Here is a 21501-nt window from a genome sequence, read left to right as displayed (position 1 = left end):
ATTAATCTTTGTTTCATATATTGTTTCTCAGTAAGCGAATTATGTATGCAATTCTTATGAGAAATAAATTTATTCTTAAACCGTAAATGAATAAGTACCACGAATTAGAAAAGTTAGGATGGAAGGGGAAAGTAGGGAACCAAGATTAACCTGTTGAGTAATTAAATAAAAATACTTAATAAACTGCAAAGGTAGACGAGGACGTCACAAAATCTAGTACATAATTCGATCAGAGGCGTTCCAATATTCAGCTATTGAGGTCTTGATACACAGTCATGTTTGCTTTATTGTATATATAACTATATACTGGTAGACTTTTGGTGTAACAAGTTAATAAATATTATCAATACATATATAAAAAACTATTTTTTACGAGTGGTAAAAGAACTAATTATATAATAAAAAATACCCCGTAAATTGTAAACGCTTAACATACAGCCTCCATTTGGATTGACGCTCAAATGAAAGAAATACACAAAGAACATTTTTCGCGGTAGTAACATAAACAGCCACTGGGGAGTTATGAATTCCAATTCCGCTGATATCAAATCGATTGTGTTCTTTTTTTTAAATATTTTTCATGGTTTAATATCGTATGAAACTACAAATACATAATTGTAACATGCTAGTACATTTTATGTATTGAGTTATATTAAAGCAGATACTGTTACATAGCTAATAAAATGATAACTACTACGTAAGTACATTTATAAATGTACACATAATACATGTTACATGTGCACACTACATGTTATGTATTAAGTTCTTCAATAACTTCCTTGCTTCTAGAGAAAAGATGTTTTTCAAGTGATATCATATAGAATAAAGGTGGAATTAATGGAAGATCCAACGACAATACCTTTTGATCCTAGTCGTGTCCTATTGAGTGAGAGCAGCACGTTATTTGAGCAAGGCACAAAGACGAGTTCCCGTTGTACCGGGGCGAGATGTATGCCTAATCTCGAACCTACATTGACGACATCATTAATGTAAGTAGGGTTTAATTGTCTTAGAGTATGGTAATGCAAGTGATGCATGCAGATGTGCTAGAATTTACAAACATATATGTGCTATAAATACTCTAATAACTTCATCTAACTCTAGTAACTTCGTTGTTAAAAAATCGGAAAAAATTGTTGTTAATTCACTAAATTGTAGGAGCGATGTGAACAAAATCGCAATACTTACGAACTTATAAATATATTATTTCACAGGGACAAATATATAATAGGTTCAACGGATAGAGAATATTTTAATATATCTATATACAACTCTGGTGATCATGCATACGCTCCTTGTATAAAGGTAGAAGTCCGTGGAGTTCGAATTCTGAAGGCATCAAAAGACTGTGTTCTGGGTTTATATGAGGAATTTATTTGCAGTCCTACCATTTCCGTTTTGAAGGAAAATACTTGGGTAAGGTTTTCTGTTCCATTCTATTAACAAAGTACCCGGATAAAATCGCAGCACATTGCGACATCAGTGCCTTGAATGTTGAGGGAAATACTCAGGAAACTTTAATTAATTAATAAGAAATTATAATTATTTCGTCGCGATAATTCTTCAAAGAGCAGTGTTGGCCTACTAATTTCATGGTGTAGATCGCATCCCCGAGGTCGTAGGTTCAATCCTGGGCTATACACCAATGGACTTTCTACGTATATGTAGGTATTTAACACTCGCTCGAACGGTGAAGGAAAACATCGTTCGGCACCGGTCGACGGCGGATGTCAGACTGAATTTAAAATGATCCCGGGTAAAGAAATTTTCTTTCTTTCATTGCTGTATTGTATATTATATAATAACAATTTTTTTTTCAGAATGTTACCTTTATGGAGATGGAAATGAATACTTTAAAAAGTGAGGATGAAAGCATATTAATTAAATACGATATATATTCTCATTGTGATGACACTATAGATAGAAAGACATTTGAAAATCCTATAAAATTGTATCCTGAAACAAAGTTTGAGATAAAAGGGTGTGTATATGTAATATGACAGAAAGCAGTGTTGATCTAGTTATTTGTGCGACTCTCATCCCTGAGGTCATAGGTTCGATGCCCGACTGTGACCTAAGACCAATAAAGACCAATGTACTTTTATTTGTATGTGCGCATTTAACATCCGCTCAAACCGCGAAGAAAAACATCGTGAGGAAACCGTCTTAGACCCAAAAGGTCGATGGCGTGTGTCATGTATTAGACGTGTATTACAGGAAGACTAACAAATCGATGAGCGCTGCCTCTACGCTCGAAAAAGTATGACTCATTGTACCGCAACGCTCATTGTCCCGTTACGCTCATTGTACGGTTGCGTTTCATCTATCTCTATTCCACTCGATTGGCCTATACATCTGAGGATTATCCTTCTTTGTATCAATACAAATATTCAATTTTTTTTATAAACTATCTTCCGATAACCAATTTTACAGGCAACAATTTTTAATGATGTTCTTAACTTGAAAATAATTTTAAATATATAACGAATTAGTTTGACATTGTTGAACAGTATACGTATTTTCGCGATAATTGTCGTCCCAGACCGTTATTACTACGAAACCAACAACAAAGACGAACTCGACATTTTTGTTCGAGCATTGAGTCTGACTTACCAGTAACTTCCATAGCGATTCCGATTTTAATAACTTTCTTGTTTAAATAACTAATTTTAATAACTGTCTTTGTTTAACGCAATTCCCAGATTGTGACTGTCCTAAAGTGTCGAATATAAAACTATTTTATTCTTTAAGTTTATTATTATAGACTTAATATTTTTTCATTTTAATTTAATTTTTACAGACAATCAAATCCCAGTGATATTATAAATACAACGATAAATGAACTCAAAGATTTTCAGAAACAAATTAAACACGTGTATACGGTACGTAAATAAATTTTATTTTATACCTATTCTAAATTTTAATTTCGAACAGTAAGATTATTAAGCTCCGCTTAACTTCTTATACGCGCTTTTAACATACCTACCATTGAAGGAAAACGTGACGTATACCATAGTCCCAATAATCATCGGTACATGTTAAGCTTAGAAGGAGCTATAAAAAACGATCAAGAAAGAATCGAACCAAAGCCAAAGCGTATATTAAAGTTATATTAAAACGCTAGAAATTTCCTTCTAAAACGCCAAACTGTATTTGAATAATACATTTTAATATACTTTTTGATTTTATTAAATTAAATCCAGTTGTCTAAATGGTACTACTTAGTGACGATGAGGCAAATTGCTTTACGCAATTTAAATATCTTTGTATGTTGAGTTTTAATGTCGATTTTCTTGCCTTGCCGTTAGTATAGGCCTGTTACTGATAATTGTTTTTAATTTCATAGATAACCAACGATGGAGTTACCAACTGGGTGGATTTAGAGTTTCAAATCAGTTTCAATAATTCACACCATATCAACGTTTTAAATAGTTCAGCTTTGGTAAGTAACATATCAGATATATATGATAGCTACATGGTTTTGGTTTAATTGATAGTTTTACGGTATATTATTAATACAAACATGAGATTTTATTTTAATGATACGTTTCTGAGTCGATTCTCAAACAATCGTATTTGACATACGGGAGTCACTCTAATCAACTTTGAATGTCAGGGTTAAACTTAAAAAACATAAGGGGACAATCAAATAAAAAGTAGTAAAAATGTGGGAATCTGAAGCCAGTAGCGGGATTGAAATAGAATTTTAGACCCATATATACTATCCTATGTACATATGTATTTAATCAAATAGATTATAAAACCATTGTATGAATTCTGAAATACATTCCTCAAAGATTAGGCGAAAAAAGATTAAAACATAACTATTAAGGTAATAAAATATATTCATTAAACTTATTAAATAAAAAAAGACATTAATACAATTAGAAATAGTACAATTGTAGGCTTCGATGTTCGAAACTCAGTAAACAGTTTGACAAACATTTATTATTTAACAGGTTTATCCGGAGTCAGGTGCAATACAATGTGCAATGAACAATGATTTTCATGTTATTTTTGTCTGCAATTTCCCGTTAAATCGTAAACAAAAAGCACAAATACATGTTTCTATAGAGTTACAAAAGGATTCTTTCGGTAATAATTATACATATAATCATTGTTAAAGATGCAAGGAACGAAGAAGTTACTAGCCACTTCTTCCTTGCATCTTTACTCTTCTGTGTAACATTATTGTTTAGCTTATAAGCTCCAAAATATTAACGCCTCTTAGAATCAATGAAAAAAAATATTATTGTAACTTTCTTTTTCCGTCCGTTAGTTTCATTATTTTTTTATTAAGCAAGACGGTAACACAAAAGTTAACTTTTTAGCTAACTATTTTTAGTGAAATATTACTAATATATTGCGTAGGTTTAATATTTTATTAGTTAAGAGAATTATATGAGTATTAATCATTTGCCTTATATTAACATTTGTAACATTTATAGTAAACTTTGGCTGAACCGATTTTCATGAGTTTTGAGATTTTTTTAAAATGTATTTGGAGCTAAACGGATAGGAGGTTCACCTGATGTTAAGTGATGCCGCCGCCTATGGACACTCACATTGCCAGAAGGCTCGCAAGTGCGTTTCCGGTCTTTTAAAAATTGGTTGATAAAATATAATGAATAAGCAAACTCGTGGGAATCATTTAGCACTTTTGAGCAAAACAGCAAACACACAGTTATTTTCCCGTATTGTTACTTTAAGGCGAGACTGATGAAGACACTACAGCTGTGATTGTATCTGAGTTGTACTTAGTAACGAATCATGTGATGTCCGTACGTTTTTACGATACGTTTTTAAGGTATTATTATTTTTTATTTTTATAATTATAATTTACAGGTGTTTATTTTTAATTAATATACACATCGTAACGCAATATGACCCCAAAAAATAAATTAGATCAAGTTTTCTAACGACATATAAACCTAAGGGCGCTTGCTTATTGCGTGCTTTTTTGTCAGTACGTTACGTTTCTGTATTAAAAATATGAATTGTTAACTAAAAGCCTTAATTCATTAAATAAAGCAGTGTTGACCTAGTGGATTGACATACCTGAAGTCGTAGGTTCGAACCCTCGTTTTTCCCAATGAACTTGTCAATGAACACATTTAAAAATCGCTCGTACAGTGATGGAAAACAAAGCGAGGAAACCGGCATTAGACTCAAAAAGTCAACAAGCATTAAGTATAGAAGACTGATCATCTACTTGCCAATTAAAACAAATACAGAAACCTGAGGCCAAACATCCTACGGATTTTTTATTTTATTATGAGATTGTTGCCATGGCTACCATGCTAGTGTTTTTTTGTTTTCAGTTTAAGTACAAGTCTTCATATAAGTTCAACTCGCGTAGCGCTATGGATAATAATACTATCATCATTACTTGGTCTTCTCCTACTCATAATAATAGCATTTATTATGTATAAGGTAATAACTTAGAATATAGTAAATAGGTTTATCTAAACAAGACTGTTTTGTGCCTTCCATACTGAATAATCCAGGACTGCGTTCGCAATGTTTAACTTCTAATAACGAAGTTTTTGTATGCAAGTTCCTCGTAGTTTCAATATACGAAGATTCTTGTGATCGCGCGGAAAAAACCTCGTTATTGGAATCATGATGATGAGTATTGATGGAAGTTACAGACATAGGTCTTTTGGTCCTATAATTGGACAGACTAACAGCAATTAACAAAGACTATCAATAGACAACAGCAATAGACAAAGATTTTAGGTATCAGTTTTTTAATATATTTCCAGATATCTAATAATTTTAAACCTCAAACAAACAAAGTCACGATTGTTATAGGTTTATTATAAACCCTCTCTAATAACGGCCGCAGGAGCTTTGTTTCTTTAGGATTTTATTTTACCTGGTAAACGACTTATCACCTATATATATTTCTGTAAAAGTTTGACAACGCATCATGTAACACATCTCAGAAAATCTGCTTTCAAAACAGATTAAAGGGATCGAACCTCAAATAATAGTTATGAAATAGACAAATTTCCGAACGAACCTAAATATATTGAATTTTTTTATAAAAAGAAAAATAAAGGATCCCAAATGCTTTGTAGCCAAAACCTAAATTTTCGTATTGGAAAATTAAGTTATTTATGCTTTTGATTTCTTCCACACATATTTCAAAATCAAAATAAATCAGGTCCAACCATCTCAGATTTTAGCGAGACAAACGAATAGTACCTAATTAATTTTTTTTAAATACGTACAGTCCAAAATTCATTTATTTATTTAGTGAAGGAGTTATGCTATTTGTCACTACTAAGTTGACTTCATTTATCTCCGACACAATAGACAACTTTAAACGTTCGTAGAGCGATGTCACATAAGCGATATTGAATCTCCTGTGTATATAAAGTTATATATTTTAACTTAATTTCGACGTTATAGTATTAGCATAGTACGAATAAATAAATACCATTTATAATTTCTTAAACGGAATTAAAATGAGTAATTTTAACTTTTAAATAAATAAATGAAATTTTATATTTCTACTTTCAGTGCGGTTTCTTCCGGAGAAATAATCGAGAAAAGTTAGAAGGCTTGAAGGAAAGCGTTCATCGGCAGAGCGTTGTAAGTAAATTAAATTATTTTACGAAAAAAAAAAAATCTTTTTGTACTTAGGGAGTGTCAAAGATACCGTTATCGTTTTTATATTAATAATTTCTACCAACAATTTTAGTCTAAACGCTTAGAAAAATCCTTAAATTTTTTAGATGAACAAACTAAAATAAATCTTCGATATATCAAAATTGCTACAATAATAAAGTTATATAGTTCATAAATAGTCTTATTCATACATCGCACTCAATATTTTTCTAACAACTCACAAAATGTTTTTTTTAAAACTTTCGCTTTCTGGGAATGTTCAATGTTAAAGAGAATTTCTCTTTTACAGTATCGTAAATCAATGCGCGCAAGTATGCTTGCAGCAGCCAGATCCAACGCGGGACAAGACAATTCCGAACTTCTATTTAATGAAGACGATTTACAAAATGAATAATATTACTGTTTTAATTTATTATTTAATTAAATTAAAATGTAATATTATTAGCTTATCTCATTGTAAAAATCTAGTATTATAATCATCGACGCACATATCTCGCATCGCTTTGTGTATGCCGTGAAAATATAAATACCGCTTTTAATCAAAATTGCTTTTAAAATATACCCAAAACAGAAACGCAATAGATACTTCAATCACACGGACGGACTTAAAACGTAATGAACAAATGTTGTTATATATGAATGTGTATACATAATATTACTACTAAAAAGTGTAAATTTGCAACATTTCTCATCTTAAATGAAAAATCTTAGGAAGTTTTAATAACGCAATAAACTGGATAAATATGTACTATGTAGTTTATTAACTTCAAGAAACCACAAACTACAAAGTTATGAGAAAATAAATTAAAAAGTCAAAGAAAATTAAATTATTTTCTTGGTCGTGAGTACTATTTTCAAAGATTTTGAATTAAACATCGATTTTGATAACAATTTTTTTTTTAATACTCGGGTACCATTGCGCATTCGCCATGACGACTTCCGTCGGGACCTTAATGTAGAGGACGTCACCACAATAATTAAAAAGATTGCTGGAGTCCACGAATTAAGGCTCCACCAACACGTGAATGTCAAGGCTATTTAACTTCTTGACTTCATGGATCTAGTAGGAAGATTGAAAAGGACAAAATCATTCGAATTAGTGAATTGGTGCACGTTAGTCTTAAGTGCTGAACAGCGGTAAGTGAAAAATAATACACAAGAACACGTCTTCCCCTTAATAGAGACTGTGAGTAGTGTTATTGGACATTTTCTTATGGTAAAAATCCTTTAAGGAAATTTGGTTGGGTTTCAATTACTTATTTGTCTTAAGTTAAGCTAGATCGTATCGTTAAATTGTCGTTGTGAAGAAACAAATTATAAAAAAAACAAGAGCGTGCAAGTCTTATCTTATATCTCTCGAAGTTTTTAATTAAGGTAATTAACCAATTATGAAGAAATAGTTTTAAAAATACGTAATTTTCGTGAGTGAATACTTAAGATTTATTTATTTATTTCCTTATTTCCTATTATATACAGTTAGCTCATATAAAAATTAAACTAAAAACAATATAAACAAAACAAATATAAATAAATATTGCGATTTTTGTGAATTCAGCCAGTGTGCTACTATATATATGCGTATCACACACCATAACATTCACGATACTCACGACATGCTTAAATGGCGCTTCTCTGAGTAAATTTGTACGCGGTCGATGCACCGCAAGCGATCGCGACCGCTTACCACGCCGAGTGTGATTCCAACGTAGTCCCAGTCTCTCCATCATTTCCGCTTTATAGATACTACCTTTAGAGGTCCTTAGGGACCTTAAAAATCTTGTTGTATCCTACCATACCCAAGACAAACAACGTTGGATACATAACTGCATACAACCTCATGTAAATGTATCTCGTTAATTTATTTTGAATAAGCTCGATCATTAAAAATATTTTTTCTTGTCCTATATCATAGAGTTACATTCCAAGTGCCATCGTCGATTATAAAATCTACTAATATAATTGTTAGGAGTTTTTGCGCAAAATAAACTTTAACGATAAATTCATATAGTTAATTTAATACGAATATTAGTTTAATAAGTTTAGTTTTTGAGGCACTGTTCTTAATTTATCGTCTTTGTCAAGCTCACCTGATGTCGTCTTGGTCGTTTTTTTAAATAAAATATATTAATTTTCAAAAACTTGTAGAATTATAGCAGTCGCTAAATAATAAACTCGAAAACTTGGATGAAGTTAAAATTAATTTAAGTTGGTCACAAATCATTCGGAGGCCTCCACATGGGGTAAAGAACTGAGCAAACTTATATTTTGATATAAACAATGCAATAACTTTTCTCATAATTATTTTATAAAGGATTTATTACATGAAATACGTTATTTAATGGTTAAAAGAAATTCTAATTATCTATATATTATCTCTTCGGAGTATACACTGGAGCGCCTATGTTCGAGTCCGGGTGGCAATAATTATTTAGGTTTTGTAGACATAAAAGGCCTATGTTACTTATAGGTCGAATGACGATGTTAAAACGATGTTCAATACCTATGTAAACTTGTCTTTATAACAATAGGTGATCATATTAACATATTAGTTAACAAAGTTAAAGGCACGCGGTCGTGCTAATTTTATTGAACCTAGGCGAGTGTTGCGTGGTAGTCTTCTTTCCTAAATAGAGATTTCTCATTCAAAATTGTGCTTATACTGCGCGATCTTAACGTTGCAACTGTGCTATATGTTGAAATAAAACAATTTTTTAATCGGATTAAAGCTATTTGTATTATAAACTTAAATTTTTCCGACATTTCGCGTGCTTTATAGCGTGCGTGGTCACGGTGACTGAAGACAAAAGGTGTTGAATGTCAAAAGTATCACAAAGTTGTGTTATCTGTATTTATTTCCCCGGAGTTGGTATCGACTAAAAGATGCTAGATGAAAATAAAAGATGACGAAAATAGCTTTACTCCGGTTAAAAAATTGTTTTCTTTCAATGTGTAAAAGCTATGTTAACCAATGACAATACTATGTGCTATATGTACTGAAATAACTACAGTCATAACCGTTTACGACGATATCGTTTTGAATAACATACAGGTTATACGTATGTGACCAATATCAAAGATCCCAGCTAGACCGCCTCACAAAAAATACCGCTTTTTACGACATCGCTTATTACAACATATCTCTACCATATTTAACTGATATTTTCGGAGAATTATATCTTTTAGAACGACCAGCCGTATTCTAAACATTTGAATAAGTGGGGGCAGTATCACCTTTCCACATCTGGCACACTAAAGTCATTAAGATCGCAAAAGTAAACAAAAACGACTCGAGTTAAAGTTCTATTGTATTTCTCAGAAACAAAATAGGTACACGTGTATTAAGTATAATCGAAGCCCAAAGTCCGCCTTTTCATTTTTCTTCAATCAGTTTGTTACTTATCTAAACACACGACTCAGCAAAAGATATTGTTGTGTTAATCGTGAAACTTTTAACATGTCGCGAAAAATAAATGAATATATGGAACAGGAAGAGACTGAAGAACAATTTACAGTGCCAACTTTTAATTATGGTCTCAATGCTGTCAAGGTATTACGAAAAATTTTTGTTTTTAATGAACAGTTTCACATGCAGGGAAATTATGACAATACTTTAATTCAAATTCAGCGCGTACTACAGAGTTCGTACGTACTACAGAAGTGTTGCAAACAAACTAAAATTACAGATTTTGTGAAAAATGATAATTATATGTATATAATGTCTTTTTAGTATAATATGCATGTGAAATAAATAAAATGTAGTACGCGATACATGAGTATAATAATCACACGTTCAAACTGTTGAACGTGTAATTATTAAAGTATTCATAAATAAATAAATCTATGGCGCTACAACCGGTTTAGGCCAGGGCCTCAGATTTCTGTGTCGGTTCATGATCATTTGTTACTCTAATACGCACGACGTCAACCTTTTGGGTCTAAGGCAAGCCGGTTTCCTCACGATGTTTTCCTTCACCGTTCGAGCGAATGTTAAATTCGTACATAGAAAGTCCATTGGTGCACAGCCGGGGGATCCTACCTACGACCTCAGGGATGAGATTCGCACGTTGAAGCCACTAGGCCAACACTGCTCTCAATAATTAGTATAAGATAAGGTAATGATAATAACAACAACATTACGACCAAATATATACCTTACCCTTCGATGTCATTATAATAGATTTTGACTGTGTATCAATAATGGCCACTAGCTATTGCTATCACTGGAAGTTATTGGTTGATTGGGTCTTGGATAGCCCGCATACAAAATGCAACCATGCTAGACAGAACGTATTAGAACCAAAAAGCTTTTATGACGGTTAAGAAAAGGAAACTTGAGTATTTTGGACACGTTTTACATAACACCAAAAATACCAGCTCTTTCACCTAATAATACAAGGCAAAAGTAGCAGGTAGAAGGAGACTTTACCACGGACGCACGTCGTGGTTGAAAAACCTAAGACAGTGGTTTGGTCAAAGCATCCAAAATTAAACTAGCCATAATGATCGCCAACCTTCGCAAGGAGATGGCACTATAAGAAGCAGAAAGTTATAACGAACTTTAAGAGATAATTTGTTTATTAATAATGCGAGTAGAATCCGTGGCAAAGTTGTAATAGGGAAGACCAAGGAGAGTCTAACAGAAAAACAACAACTAATTAAAGACTTTATTTATTCGTTAAACATTTAATTGAATTCGCTAGAACGTGGTATCGGCGACCTCAAGTTAAATTAGTTTACATACTACACATACCGCAAGTTGTGGGTCTTTTGACGAATATTTTACTTTAAGTGAAACTTTGAGCACAAGATCGGTTTGCGACCTAATATTTATGTTATATACATTTGGGACAAAACTAGTGATCAACTTTTACGGGGTTATTATTGACATTAAATCGGTTCGTTCATTTCAGTTAATTTTCATATTAATTACTGAACTAAAATTTGGACGCAAAGCATTAAACGGAAACCCATACCAAGCCATCTGTACGCCTAGTAGTAGGGGAGCCCACGATGCTAAATGGGGATTTAATCGAGCGTCATATTGACCTATTGGGTTGCAAAGCTTAGATAATAATAAGAAAAAAATGTTATATAATTTCCTTTTCATCGGTGGATTTTCAAAACGTAGTGGAAGGCTGCCCAATGGTTCGACGACTGGCCTGAAGTCCGAGTGAACTTTTTTTACCCCGTCAGCCATCAGTTCTTCGGTTTGAGTTTCTATACCCACTTGGCATATGCATTTTTGGCTGTATAGCTTTGGTTTTCATACTAAAGCAAGGTTATCTTTTTAGGCTTAGATTTCCTGTGATTTCTGATTACCGCAAATATTTTTTTATTAAGGAAACTATCAGCGTACGCACGAACCTTAAACCAACAATTAGTAGTACCAGTGGTTGAGTAATTAATATCTGAATAATTATTCTTCACGTTAACCAGCTTGCTTAATAATAATTTTTACCAAAATAAGCTAACATTACAGATTACTGCAATGCGGCAACTATTTAAAATGTTATCACATACAAACAATACATACACATAGAAACGACACATTTATTTACAAAAAGAATAACTATTTCTTACAGTATAGGAATTGACATGAAGCAGACTTTTTGTCAGTTCACTCGACTGTCCATTAAAAATGACTTTATTTACGTTAATAATATATGCGTTAATCTGTGAAGTTCATTGTTAATTTCTAAAAATTGTACATTTTTTGAGAGGTTAGTTTTCGCTGAGTCACCTCCTATCGTGTCAGGCAGTCTGCGGCCTAGGCACTGGAGCAATGTCGAATTGTTTTTCTTATCACGTAACAACTTTATAAAATACATACTTCGTTGTAGCCAACAGAACCTATTACGGGTACACACCGTATATTCTACAGTAGTAGAGTACTAGTGTCTAGTAAGTTTGTTACAATAGAATCTGCATAAACTTTCTTTCAAATCGTATATAAAAGAACATTATCAAAACATAAATAAAAATCTGCAACTGAATATACATTTATAGTTTCACACGATTCATAATACATCTGTACATTTTTACCGTCAACATTTGGGCAATGTCTATTTGTATCTCCCATATTTCTCTATGGAATGCGTATCGGATATATTTCGTGAAACGAGTAAAAAATATAGAAGCCTTTTACATTATATTTCTACGGGTAATTCTTTTTGCGATATCAAATATGTGGACGACTTTCTAGAATTTATTAAGGTATCAGTGTTAATTGATTTTGTAGATATTGTTTCCACCAGTACTAACCCAAATCTAGTACATCCATAGATGATCAAGTTGCCACCTGGATACGTGCTCCTTCGGTTGTATCGGACATTCGTTCCTTCACAGCATGACGGTTCCTTGTTACACTTGTGCAGAATAATGTCTGCTGTGATGATTTTAACAATTTCACATTTGGTCGAATGATGGAGGAAGACATCGTGACGAAACCAGCTTATTTTAACCCAAGGCGATGGCGTGTGTCTCGCACAGAAGGTTGATCACCAGGCACAGAAATCTGAGCCCAAATACTAAAAAGGTTGTAGCGTCACTAGTTACAGTAGTAGGTAGTGTAGTTTTACATCATTTTATTAATAAGGGAACTCGTTAAATGCTTTTCCTTAAATTGTAATAAAATCTGTTATAACGTGCAATGTTAAATTTCATACATTTCAGGCTCGTATCGATTTAAGCGTTTTAAAAATTGGCTTCGCTCAACATGAATCGGTATTTCACTAAAATGTTCATACAAAGTTAAACATCGCTTGGGTATTCAAAGGTCGCAGTTTGTTAGAATTGAATGCTCAGATCGTCATCGAGGTGCCTACGTGCTTTGTATATGTCGCTATTTTTACACAATATTCCCAAATTCGCCTTCTTATATTGCAAATGTTTCGCATCAATTTTTAAAGTAAGTATTTGTCTGAGCATGGTCCCTACGCCCTGAGGACGTTCACGAGTTTCACGTGAATTTCGAAGTCTTTGTAATATCGATTAAATAATGAAATTATTTTTTAACATGCAATATTATGTTTCCTTGTCGATGTGTGACATAGTATTTCTTCTCTTTAATTTATATAATCGTTTACTCGTTTACAATTCTTAAGTGCGGGGCCAATTCAAACGATCCTTTCTTCTTATCTTATCACTTATTTTAATTTAATAAGGTTAATAATATTGTTAATATTAGTGCGTTGGAAATAAATATAGATATCAGTTAATTAATTACTATATACCGAATATGGCATTAGAGACCCATTAATGAATAATTAATTTTTTTCATATAACCTTAAGTGTTTAAAAAAACCGGTTTCACTAATATGGATAGTCAAATGGTGTAACGCTGTGATAACAGACCATCTCAAAATATTGATTCAGTATTTTTATTATAATATGTATTTTAAAAAATTAAGGATTTTAAGTGATTCCCTATGTAAACACAACCTCAATAGAACCTTACTCGAAATGTAATTTAATAAACATTGAAGATCCTTGATGAACCTTTAACAATAACGTTTAATACTCCGTTACCTCATAAATATGTAAATGTTCTATTATTCTACCGTCGCTTCAGTAACTTGGGAAAATTTCAACTTTTCGAATGTATTTTTGTTCAGCAAAAAACAGTTGTTACAGAGTTCGAGATTTAATAATGTAGGCATCTTAACAGTTATATTATGAGATATAATATTTTATGGAAATATGAATAGGTCTGTCTAAAGGCAGTTTTATGAGTGCAAGAAAAACAATTCGAGTACAAAATGTTTCGCCAAGCATTCGCGCTTCATCACAAATTCATAATGAATATTACAAAATAACATTAGTAAGCGAAGATTCTTCAGATTAGAAAAATAATTTAAATAAATAAAAGTAGCCTTTATTCGAGTACTACACTACACTAAACTATACTCAGGCCAGGTCATTATATTTCCCACTAGTATTCGACCTCCGACGGAGTAAAGACCTCCTCCAAATTCTTCCACTTATCTCTATTCCTCACAACTCTGACTTCGTGACTAATTCTGCCCCGCAATCCCTTTTATTCCATCTTCCCAAGTTCCGGCTGGGCGTCGACTCTAGCGGCTTCCCACTGGGTCATCCTAAGTAAAGGTTTTCTTGACCCATCTCAAATGTGAGCAATGTGCCCGGCCCATTTCCCTTTAACTCTTCTGTATGTGCTACAACGTCTATTATGTTTGTACGGCCTCGTATCGGTTTTTAACTTTGTATTTAAGTTTCAATCGAAGTAAGAGGGTACTCCAAACCGGTTAAATACAAATGAAAAATATAAATTTGAGCTTTGACTGTGTGTATTGATTTATTTCGTCCAAGTAATATGCAATGTTACAATTTTTGTCCAATTATCATCGATAGTAGGTTCTAAAGGATTTTACAACAGAAACTAGTGACGAAATATTCAAATACGTTTTACAATTAAAGTAACACCATTTGGGATTAGAAAAAAAGTTGTTAACGAATGGATGTGAATTATAAAATCTGCTATAAGTTTAAATGACAATAAATAAAAGTCAGAGTACTTAAGAATATTTTATTTTTAAACGTAGATAGCTTGTAAAATGACGCACAGCGCCAAAGTAACCACCATGATGGAGTTTGAATTGGTTGGATTGACACCTTGATGAAGTTCTGCAAGACTCTCACCTAAAAATTAAAGTATGTTTAAGACTTTTGCGTAAGCTCATAAAATTCTATACATGGACTTTTTCCATAAACATTTTATTAATTGTTTATGTTCAAAGGTCTAGAGAATATTAAAAGTGTGTATATACCGGGGCGGCGGATACAAAGGGCCTCAAGTAAACAATAGAACTGATAACAATCTGGTAGCAATAGCCGAATTAAAAAAAAATATATGAAATTAAAAGAAATCCAAACATAACCAAGATCAATCAAACCATGTGCGATGCGCGTTTTTCGAATAGATCGGGAAATTCCCCGTCCCTTGTTTACGGTTGCTGTATTTTTTCGCGTGTCCGTCTATTACGGGGGAATTCCCGGTAATAGCCGAAATTCCTGATCCACCCATTGAATAAAAAAGAACATCGCTTTAGATAATATTTAATATTGTACCTTTCCCAATATATGTTTTTTTATATTAAAATACATAATAATACCAATAACGTGAATTTAAAACTGTCATCTATTTATCAAAACATATATATAGTATTTCTAGTTTTTCAGAAAGTATGTCGTAACTCGCTATTTTAAACATGCGAAGGAATTATCAATTAACTAATTAATTTAGGATTTTTACTGCTCAGGACCAATTAAAAATAATTAGGTAGATATATAAATACCAGTTTATATTTAATAAACTATCTGGGTGAAGAGTCTTATTTAGACAAGTGTCGATATAATTTGACCTTGTTTTTTAATAACATTAACCAGTAATAAAAATATAAAAATAGATTAAGAGCTTAAACAACAATTTTAGCCCAGAATCAATCGTAAGTCGACCTACACAAGATATTATATTATAAGAATATTATAAGAAAAGTAATCATTCAGTAATCATTGAAGAAGACGTAGAAATGTGTATGTCTCACGTATAGGGTTTTAACCTACTTAATATATCTCAAAAGTTCTTTAAAGGCTCAAATAAAGTATTTGTAACTTCAAAACGTAAGTTAGTTAATATGAAAACTCAGCAGTAAAATCTATAATTAGTAATTGATACACAGCACTAAAATTCTCCACTCGTAAACATATTGTCACACTTGAAAACTTAAGTGGAAAACTAGAGCGTTCAAAGCGAAAACTCGTAACGTAAATTACCGAGTTTCATGAAATAATTGCGTGCTCAAGTACTATCGATTTGTTTTGCCTGCAAACATGGATTTGATTCGTGAAATCAGAGAACATGTATAGGTACTTAATACACTTGCAAAGCGTGTGTACGTTCTCTAATTAACATCCTCTCTTTGGTTTGAATTCAATATCTCTTAATGTTTTTTTACCACAAATAACCATCAAATGTGCTGCAAAGACAGACTCCTGGTATTAACGACTCGTTTTTTGGATAATATTTAAAAGTTTAATCTTATATTGTACTTGTTGTTACATTGTATCTAGTTTTAGATTTTGACTGAATTATTATAGAGAGGGCCGTATTTAGATGAGGGCAACTAGGCCTTCAGCCCCGGCCTTCTCTTGTCTCCACAAAAGAGGGACTCCCACAATAGAGACTTCGGAAAAAAATTGATTTTAATTCCGGCTAGTGAACAACTTTTCTTCTCATATATTTTTATTTGTATTTTGTTAGTTTAATACTAAAAGAATCGACCTGGTTTCACAATAAATAATTGAATGAAAAACTCGAATATAAAAATTGTTCATGTTATTTAGAAAATAATTTAGAGCCAAAGGGCCTCCACTCCTTTGTAGCTCCGAAGCCTCCAGATCTCCAGACCTGCACTATAATTTAAATCCTAAATCAAGAACGTACCCTTTATAACATGTAACATGACATGTGCCGCATCTGGGGCTGGGGGTGGTGCGCGAGCGACACTACAACTGTATCTTCCAGCATCATCGCCACGAACTCTCGCCACGCGGAGTACTGAGTTTGCACCGTTAGCCCCGAATTCCGTGCGTACACTGGAATATATAAAAAACGTAACGGACGCATCGGATAGTATGTTTATTACTACTAAGAAGGAAAGTACTCTAAACAATGGTCATATAAAATTTTACTGTATTTATTTTTAAAAGAAATAACTTTGTTATAAGTTATTTTTTTATATCAAAGTTATCTCTCTACCTGATCTCGAATGAGGTAACGAACTGTGAACGAGAAATGATAATACAGTGTTGAATATTCAGCCGAATTACTAAATATTACAGATACGATAAGATAGATGAGATACATCTACCAATAGTATCGTGGTTACGATTTTCTACGTATACGTAAAATAATATAATTGTTCTATTTTGACTACTAAATCATTTGATCGTGTCTGCCATTATGGCTGATGTTTAGAAACCTTATCAAAATTTAAAAATCAAAAAGGTAGATAAGGTAGAAATCTTGGACTCTGATTTTTCAGTTATGAATTTTTAAAGATTTTTTTATCATCGCATAAATACGATTTGACAGAAACTGACGAAATAGTTCTTTAGTTGCAATTACAGTGATTATATTTTTGTCATAAACAAGCTTAGTCTTAAGTTCCTACACAAAATAAAGTTTTCGTGTTAGTCAAAAAGAAATAAATTTATATTAATACAGAGGAAATATTACAACCTTACATTCAGAGTATAGCCTCATTAGACTAGTGCGTTCATTCAGTTGAGTTGGTAAAAACTATTGGGTTTAAAATACAACTTTTGGTTCTACAAAGCTTGCCCATTTTGTTAAATCATGTTGTAAAAAATTATTATTGATAAAATAAATCAGAGGTGCTACAACCTTTTTAGGTCTGACCTCAGATTTCTGTATGTGTTTCATGGTCGATCTTATAGGCAAGTACATGATCCTGTGCCTGACAGACGGCATCGACTTTTAGGATCTAAGGCTAGCCGGTTTCCTTACAATGTTTTCCTTCACCGTTCGAGCAAATGTTAAAGGCGAACTTAGAAAGAAAATCACAGCCGGGGTTAGAACCTAGGATCCTATTATGATCAACGGGCATCGCATTGTTAATTAACATAGTTGTATGTAGTTAGTTATAAATAAACCATGAAACATACACACCTAATACCACCTCTAGTGGTATCGTCGTTTAATAGGAACTCCCTCCGATGCCAAAGAAGTGAAGGTCCTCCCTCCATCTTAAGGCCTCGAACTTCACACCGGAGAGCCACAGTGCTGCCAACTTCACACACCTGTTCTGATACTACCGCACCAGCGCCATCTACTATACGCACCGATACTTCTGTAAATGTAATCTACACTTATACACTTGTAAATGTATTTTTTGTAGTAATGTCTGGACAAAAATAATAGTTCAGATTTTTTTTATTCTTAATCGTTTTTTTTGTTTTAGTTGTCAGTTACAGTAATTCGTAACATAGTTCTTGTGCAGCCGTATATTGGAGTGATTGAATCTATAGTCCTGTACGCCACGGCTGTGTGGGCGCAAGCAGTAGAAAAAGTGTTTATGAGAAAGGCATTCGCACAAAAAATTGCAAAGACATACAAGACTACAGCACTCATCTTAGCAGCCTTGCTTGCAGGGATACTACCCCTGGACCTTCACCTTAAGGAGGCTGCGGCCGCATACCTTGCGCGGAAGGGGGTGTCACCGCATGTAACATGTGACAAGACAATAGAGACGCGACTGCCATACACTGAGCTCCCACACCCAGCCAAAAGACTTAAAATAACTTACAAAAGACTGGACGAGCCGTCAGAAATCGATAACATTACTATGACAAAATTATATACAGACGGGTGCAAAACATCCGCGGGAGTGGGAGCGGCATGGACTGAGTGGCAAAACGGGACCGAGACTAGAAATAAAACGGTGAGGCTGGCTCCGTACTGTACAGTGTACCAGGTAGAGCTAGCCGCACTGAGGGACGCAGGGACATGTTTGACAAAGGGGAGGCGGAATGCGGCTGTGGTCAGCTCAACCTGGAAAAGTTGAATGGCATTAAAATTGAACTCTTTTGGGTGAAGACGCACGTTGGCACTCCGAGAAACGAGAGGGCAGATGCTCTCCCTGGGCAAGCCGTCGGGGAGACGGGGCTGCGAATAGGATACGATGCGTATCCGCTTTCCTACTTGCGACGACTGACAAGACTCCAGACTTTAGACACCTGGAACGAGCGCTATGGGGGGGGGGGGGGGCGAAACAGCCACAAAAATGTTTTTTAAAGATTCAAAAACAGCATACAAACAAATCAAGACAAAGCGTTTCGCACCTCACATGGCGCAGATCCTGACTGGCCACGGGGCTTTTGGACACTATTTACTACACAGACTCAAACTGAAGACGAGCCCCGTGTGTGTACGATCTGGAGCTCGAGACTGGCATGAGGATTCCCGGGATGGGATATCCGACATGTTGCTTAGGCAGATCGCAGCTGGAAAAATTCTGCGGCAAGATTGTCAAATATGTCACTGACATTAATGGCGCCGGTCAGCGGGCTCCGACTCGACCATAAAAATCATGACGATATTTCCGGAGTAGTTGTCGCCCGGGACCGGCGTGGGATGCCAACCCTATTAGTTAATAATGTCATACCAGCTCGGTCACATATCTGACTGACTGCGTGCCCGATAGGTTAGTACGTAGGGATCCTCAATAATAAAAAATAAAAAAAAATAGTTCTTGAGAACATATAATAAAAACGACTTACTGCTATGAATTTATCACAGAGGCGAAAGCAATAAATATTTTACTTTGAAAGCTATTGATAAAAATTTATACATAAAGATATTTTGATGTAAAATGTCATGATGAAATAACTTAAATTTGATGCTTATTTTTAATTTAAGTTTATTTAAAGCTTTAACATAATTAAAATAACTATTCGTAGTTAGAATTATCTTTAAACTCAAGTTTTTTTACGATTAATTGGTTGATTTAGATTAATATATTTAGCTGATAAATAACTTTATATATGTACACCGTTTCTATATTTACAAGCACTTGTTCCACACTAGTTTTCACAAACTAACTATATCTATTATGTATGTATGTATGGCAAATCAAGTATTGCATGGGATTTTGTTTTGTATGGGACCATTTTAGGTGATAAAATCGTAATTGCTGTATTTTTATCTATAAGTTCTCTATTTCTTGCTGTTGAATTTTTTGTACTATTGTAATACACAATGTAAAACCGTAATATATTATCGCTATATCTGACCTACACCAACTTAGACCCTAGCCCATCATTAGCCTCCTCTTGAAAATCTATTTTTATGTGATATATGTAATTTGATAAGGATTTTGTCATGATGTAATGTTTTTTTATTATTTAGTTTATTAAGTACTAGTTTATGGAAAGCCCTAGTTTGATCCCTTGGAAGATGGGCCGGACTTAGGTATAGGATGCTACTTGTGTGAACAAGTTAGCCTCGACTCACCTCCTTCAGACAAGCACAGAAGCTGGGGCGGAAAGTGTCTTTCCTCCAACTTCGATTTTGTGCCCTTTGGAGTAGTCTTTTGGCCCGTGAGCTTCAAGTCCTCAAGTGCTAATTAAAGATTTAAGTTTACGCCTGGTAGATAGTAGCGGTGACCCCAGACCTGGTGCTTTCCTCGCTCAACGAATAAGTATTGTAATACAGCGAGAAAATGGCTGCCAGATTTAAAGATACACTGCCACAGGAAGTAATCTTATAATTTATTTTAATTTTATTTTTATTAATTCTTATTTATTTTTTGAGGGATATTAACATAATGTTAAAGAAAATTATTTATCGTAACTCATATGTAATAAAACCATTCCTAGCTAATTATTTACAATAATTCTTGTTTATGTAATTTTTTTAATAATTGTGTTTTCTCTTGTATCCTAGTTTAGTAGTCTAGCTGTTGTGTGGCATCTATCACCTACCTACAATAAGAAATATTATTAAATCAGTCGGTCTTCCGAGCCCGCCTATATATCAGTATATTATCCATATCACAGGTTTATACCTAGTTTGGAAACCAGTCTCCCAATACCTTCTAAACTGTAATCTCATTTATTGTTGTAAATGTTTTATGGGAGAAAATAAATAATTATTGTTTCTTATATAAGTGAATGTTGTAATTAATGAGAAATAAATATCTTAGCCTGTAAAGTAAACAAAGATGAAAGAAACTAATTACACGACTGTAAATTACGAGAAAAGTACTTTATTCAACTGCTCTCTATTGAGTAAACTTTGTATGGTAGAAGAAAAAATTTAAATGT

General features: G+C 33.4%; 2 protein-coding genes across 2 annotated transcripts in view; one reads left to right on the top strand and one right to left on the bottom strand.

Annotated features, from left to right (window-relative positions):
• The window catches only part of LOC123720265, a 42505-nt gene extending 35143 nt beyond the window's left edge, over positions 1-7362 (top strand). Inside the window, exons 41-50 of the mRNA XM_045676805.1 lie at positions 790-989; positions 1215-1416; positions 1821-1981; positions 2801-2882; positions 3347-3442; positions 3960-4095; positions 4711-4807; positions 5322-5433; positions 6529-6600; positions 6926-7362. Coding sequence (XP_045532761.1) covers positions 790-989; positions 1215-1416; positions 1821-1981; positions 2801-2882; positions 3347-3442; positions 3960-4095; positions 4711-4807; positions 5322-5433; positions 6529-6600; positions 6926-7030 — 1263 coding nt within the window. The 3' untranslated portion in view covers positions 7031-7362. The remainder of the gene's footprint in view (positions 1-789; positions 990-1214; positions 1417-1820; positions 1982-2800; positions 2883-3346; positions 3443-3959; positions 4096-4710; positions 4808-5321; positions 5434-6528; positions 6601-6925) is intronic.
• Positions 7363-15167: 7805 nt separating this feature from the next.
• LOC123720082 overlaps positions 15168-21501 on the bottom strand; it is a 36177-nt gene continuing 29843 nt past the window's right edge. The window contains exons 7-9 of the mRNA XM_045676543.1: positions 18347-18527; positions 17099-17250; positions 15168-15294 (exon numbers count right to left, since the gene is read on the bottom strand). Coding sequence (XP_045532499.1) covers positions 15188-15294; positions 17099-17250; positions 18347-18527 — 440 coding nt within the window. The 3' untranslated portion in view covers positions 15168-15187. The remainder of the gene's footprint in view (positions 15295-17098; positions 17251-18346; positions 18528-21501) is intronic.

Source organism: Pieris brassicae, chromosome 2 (genome assembly GCF_905147105.1).
Source record: "Pieris brassicae chromosome 2, ilPieBrab1.1, whole genome shotgun sequence".
NCBI classification, from domain to species: domain Eukaryota; kingdom Metazoa; phylum Arthropoda; class Insecta; order Lepidoptera; family Pieridae; genus Pieris; species Pieris brassicae.
The sequence above is the reverse complement of the archived record's forward strand: the minus strand, read 5'-3'. Positions and strand labels throughout refer to the sequence as shown.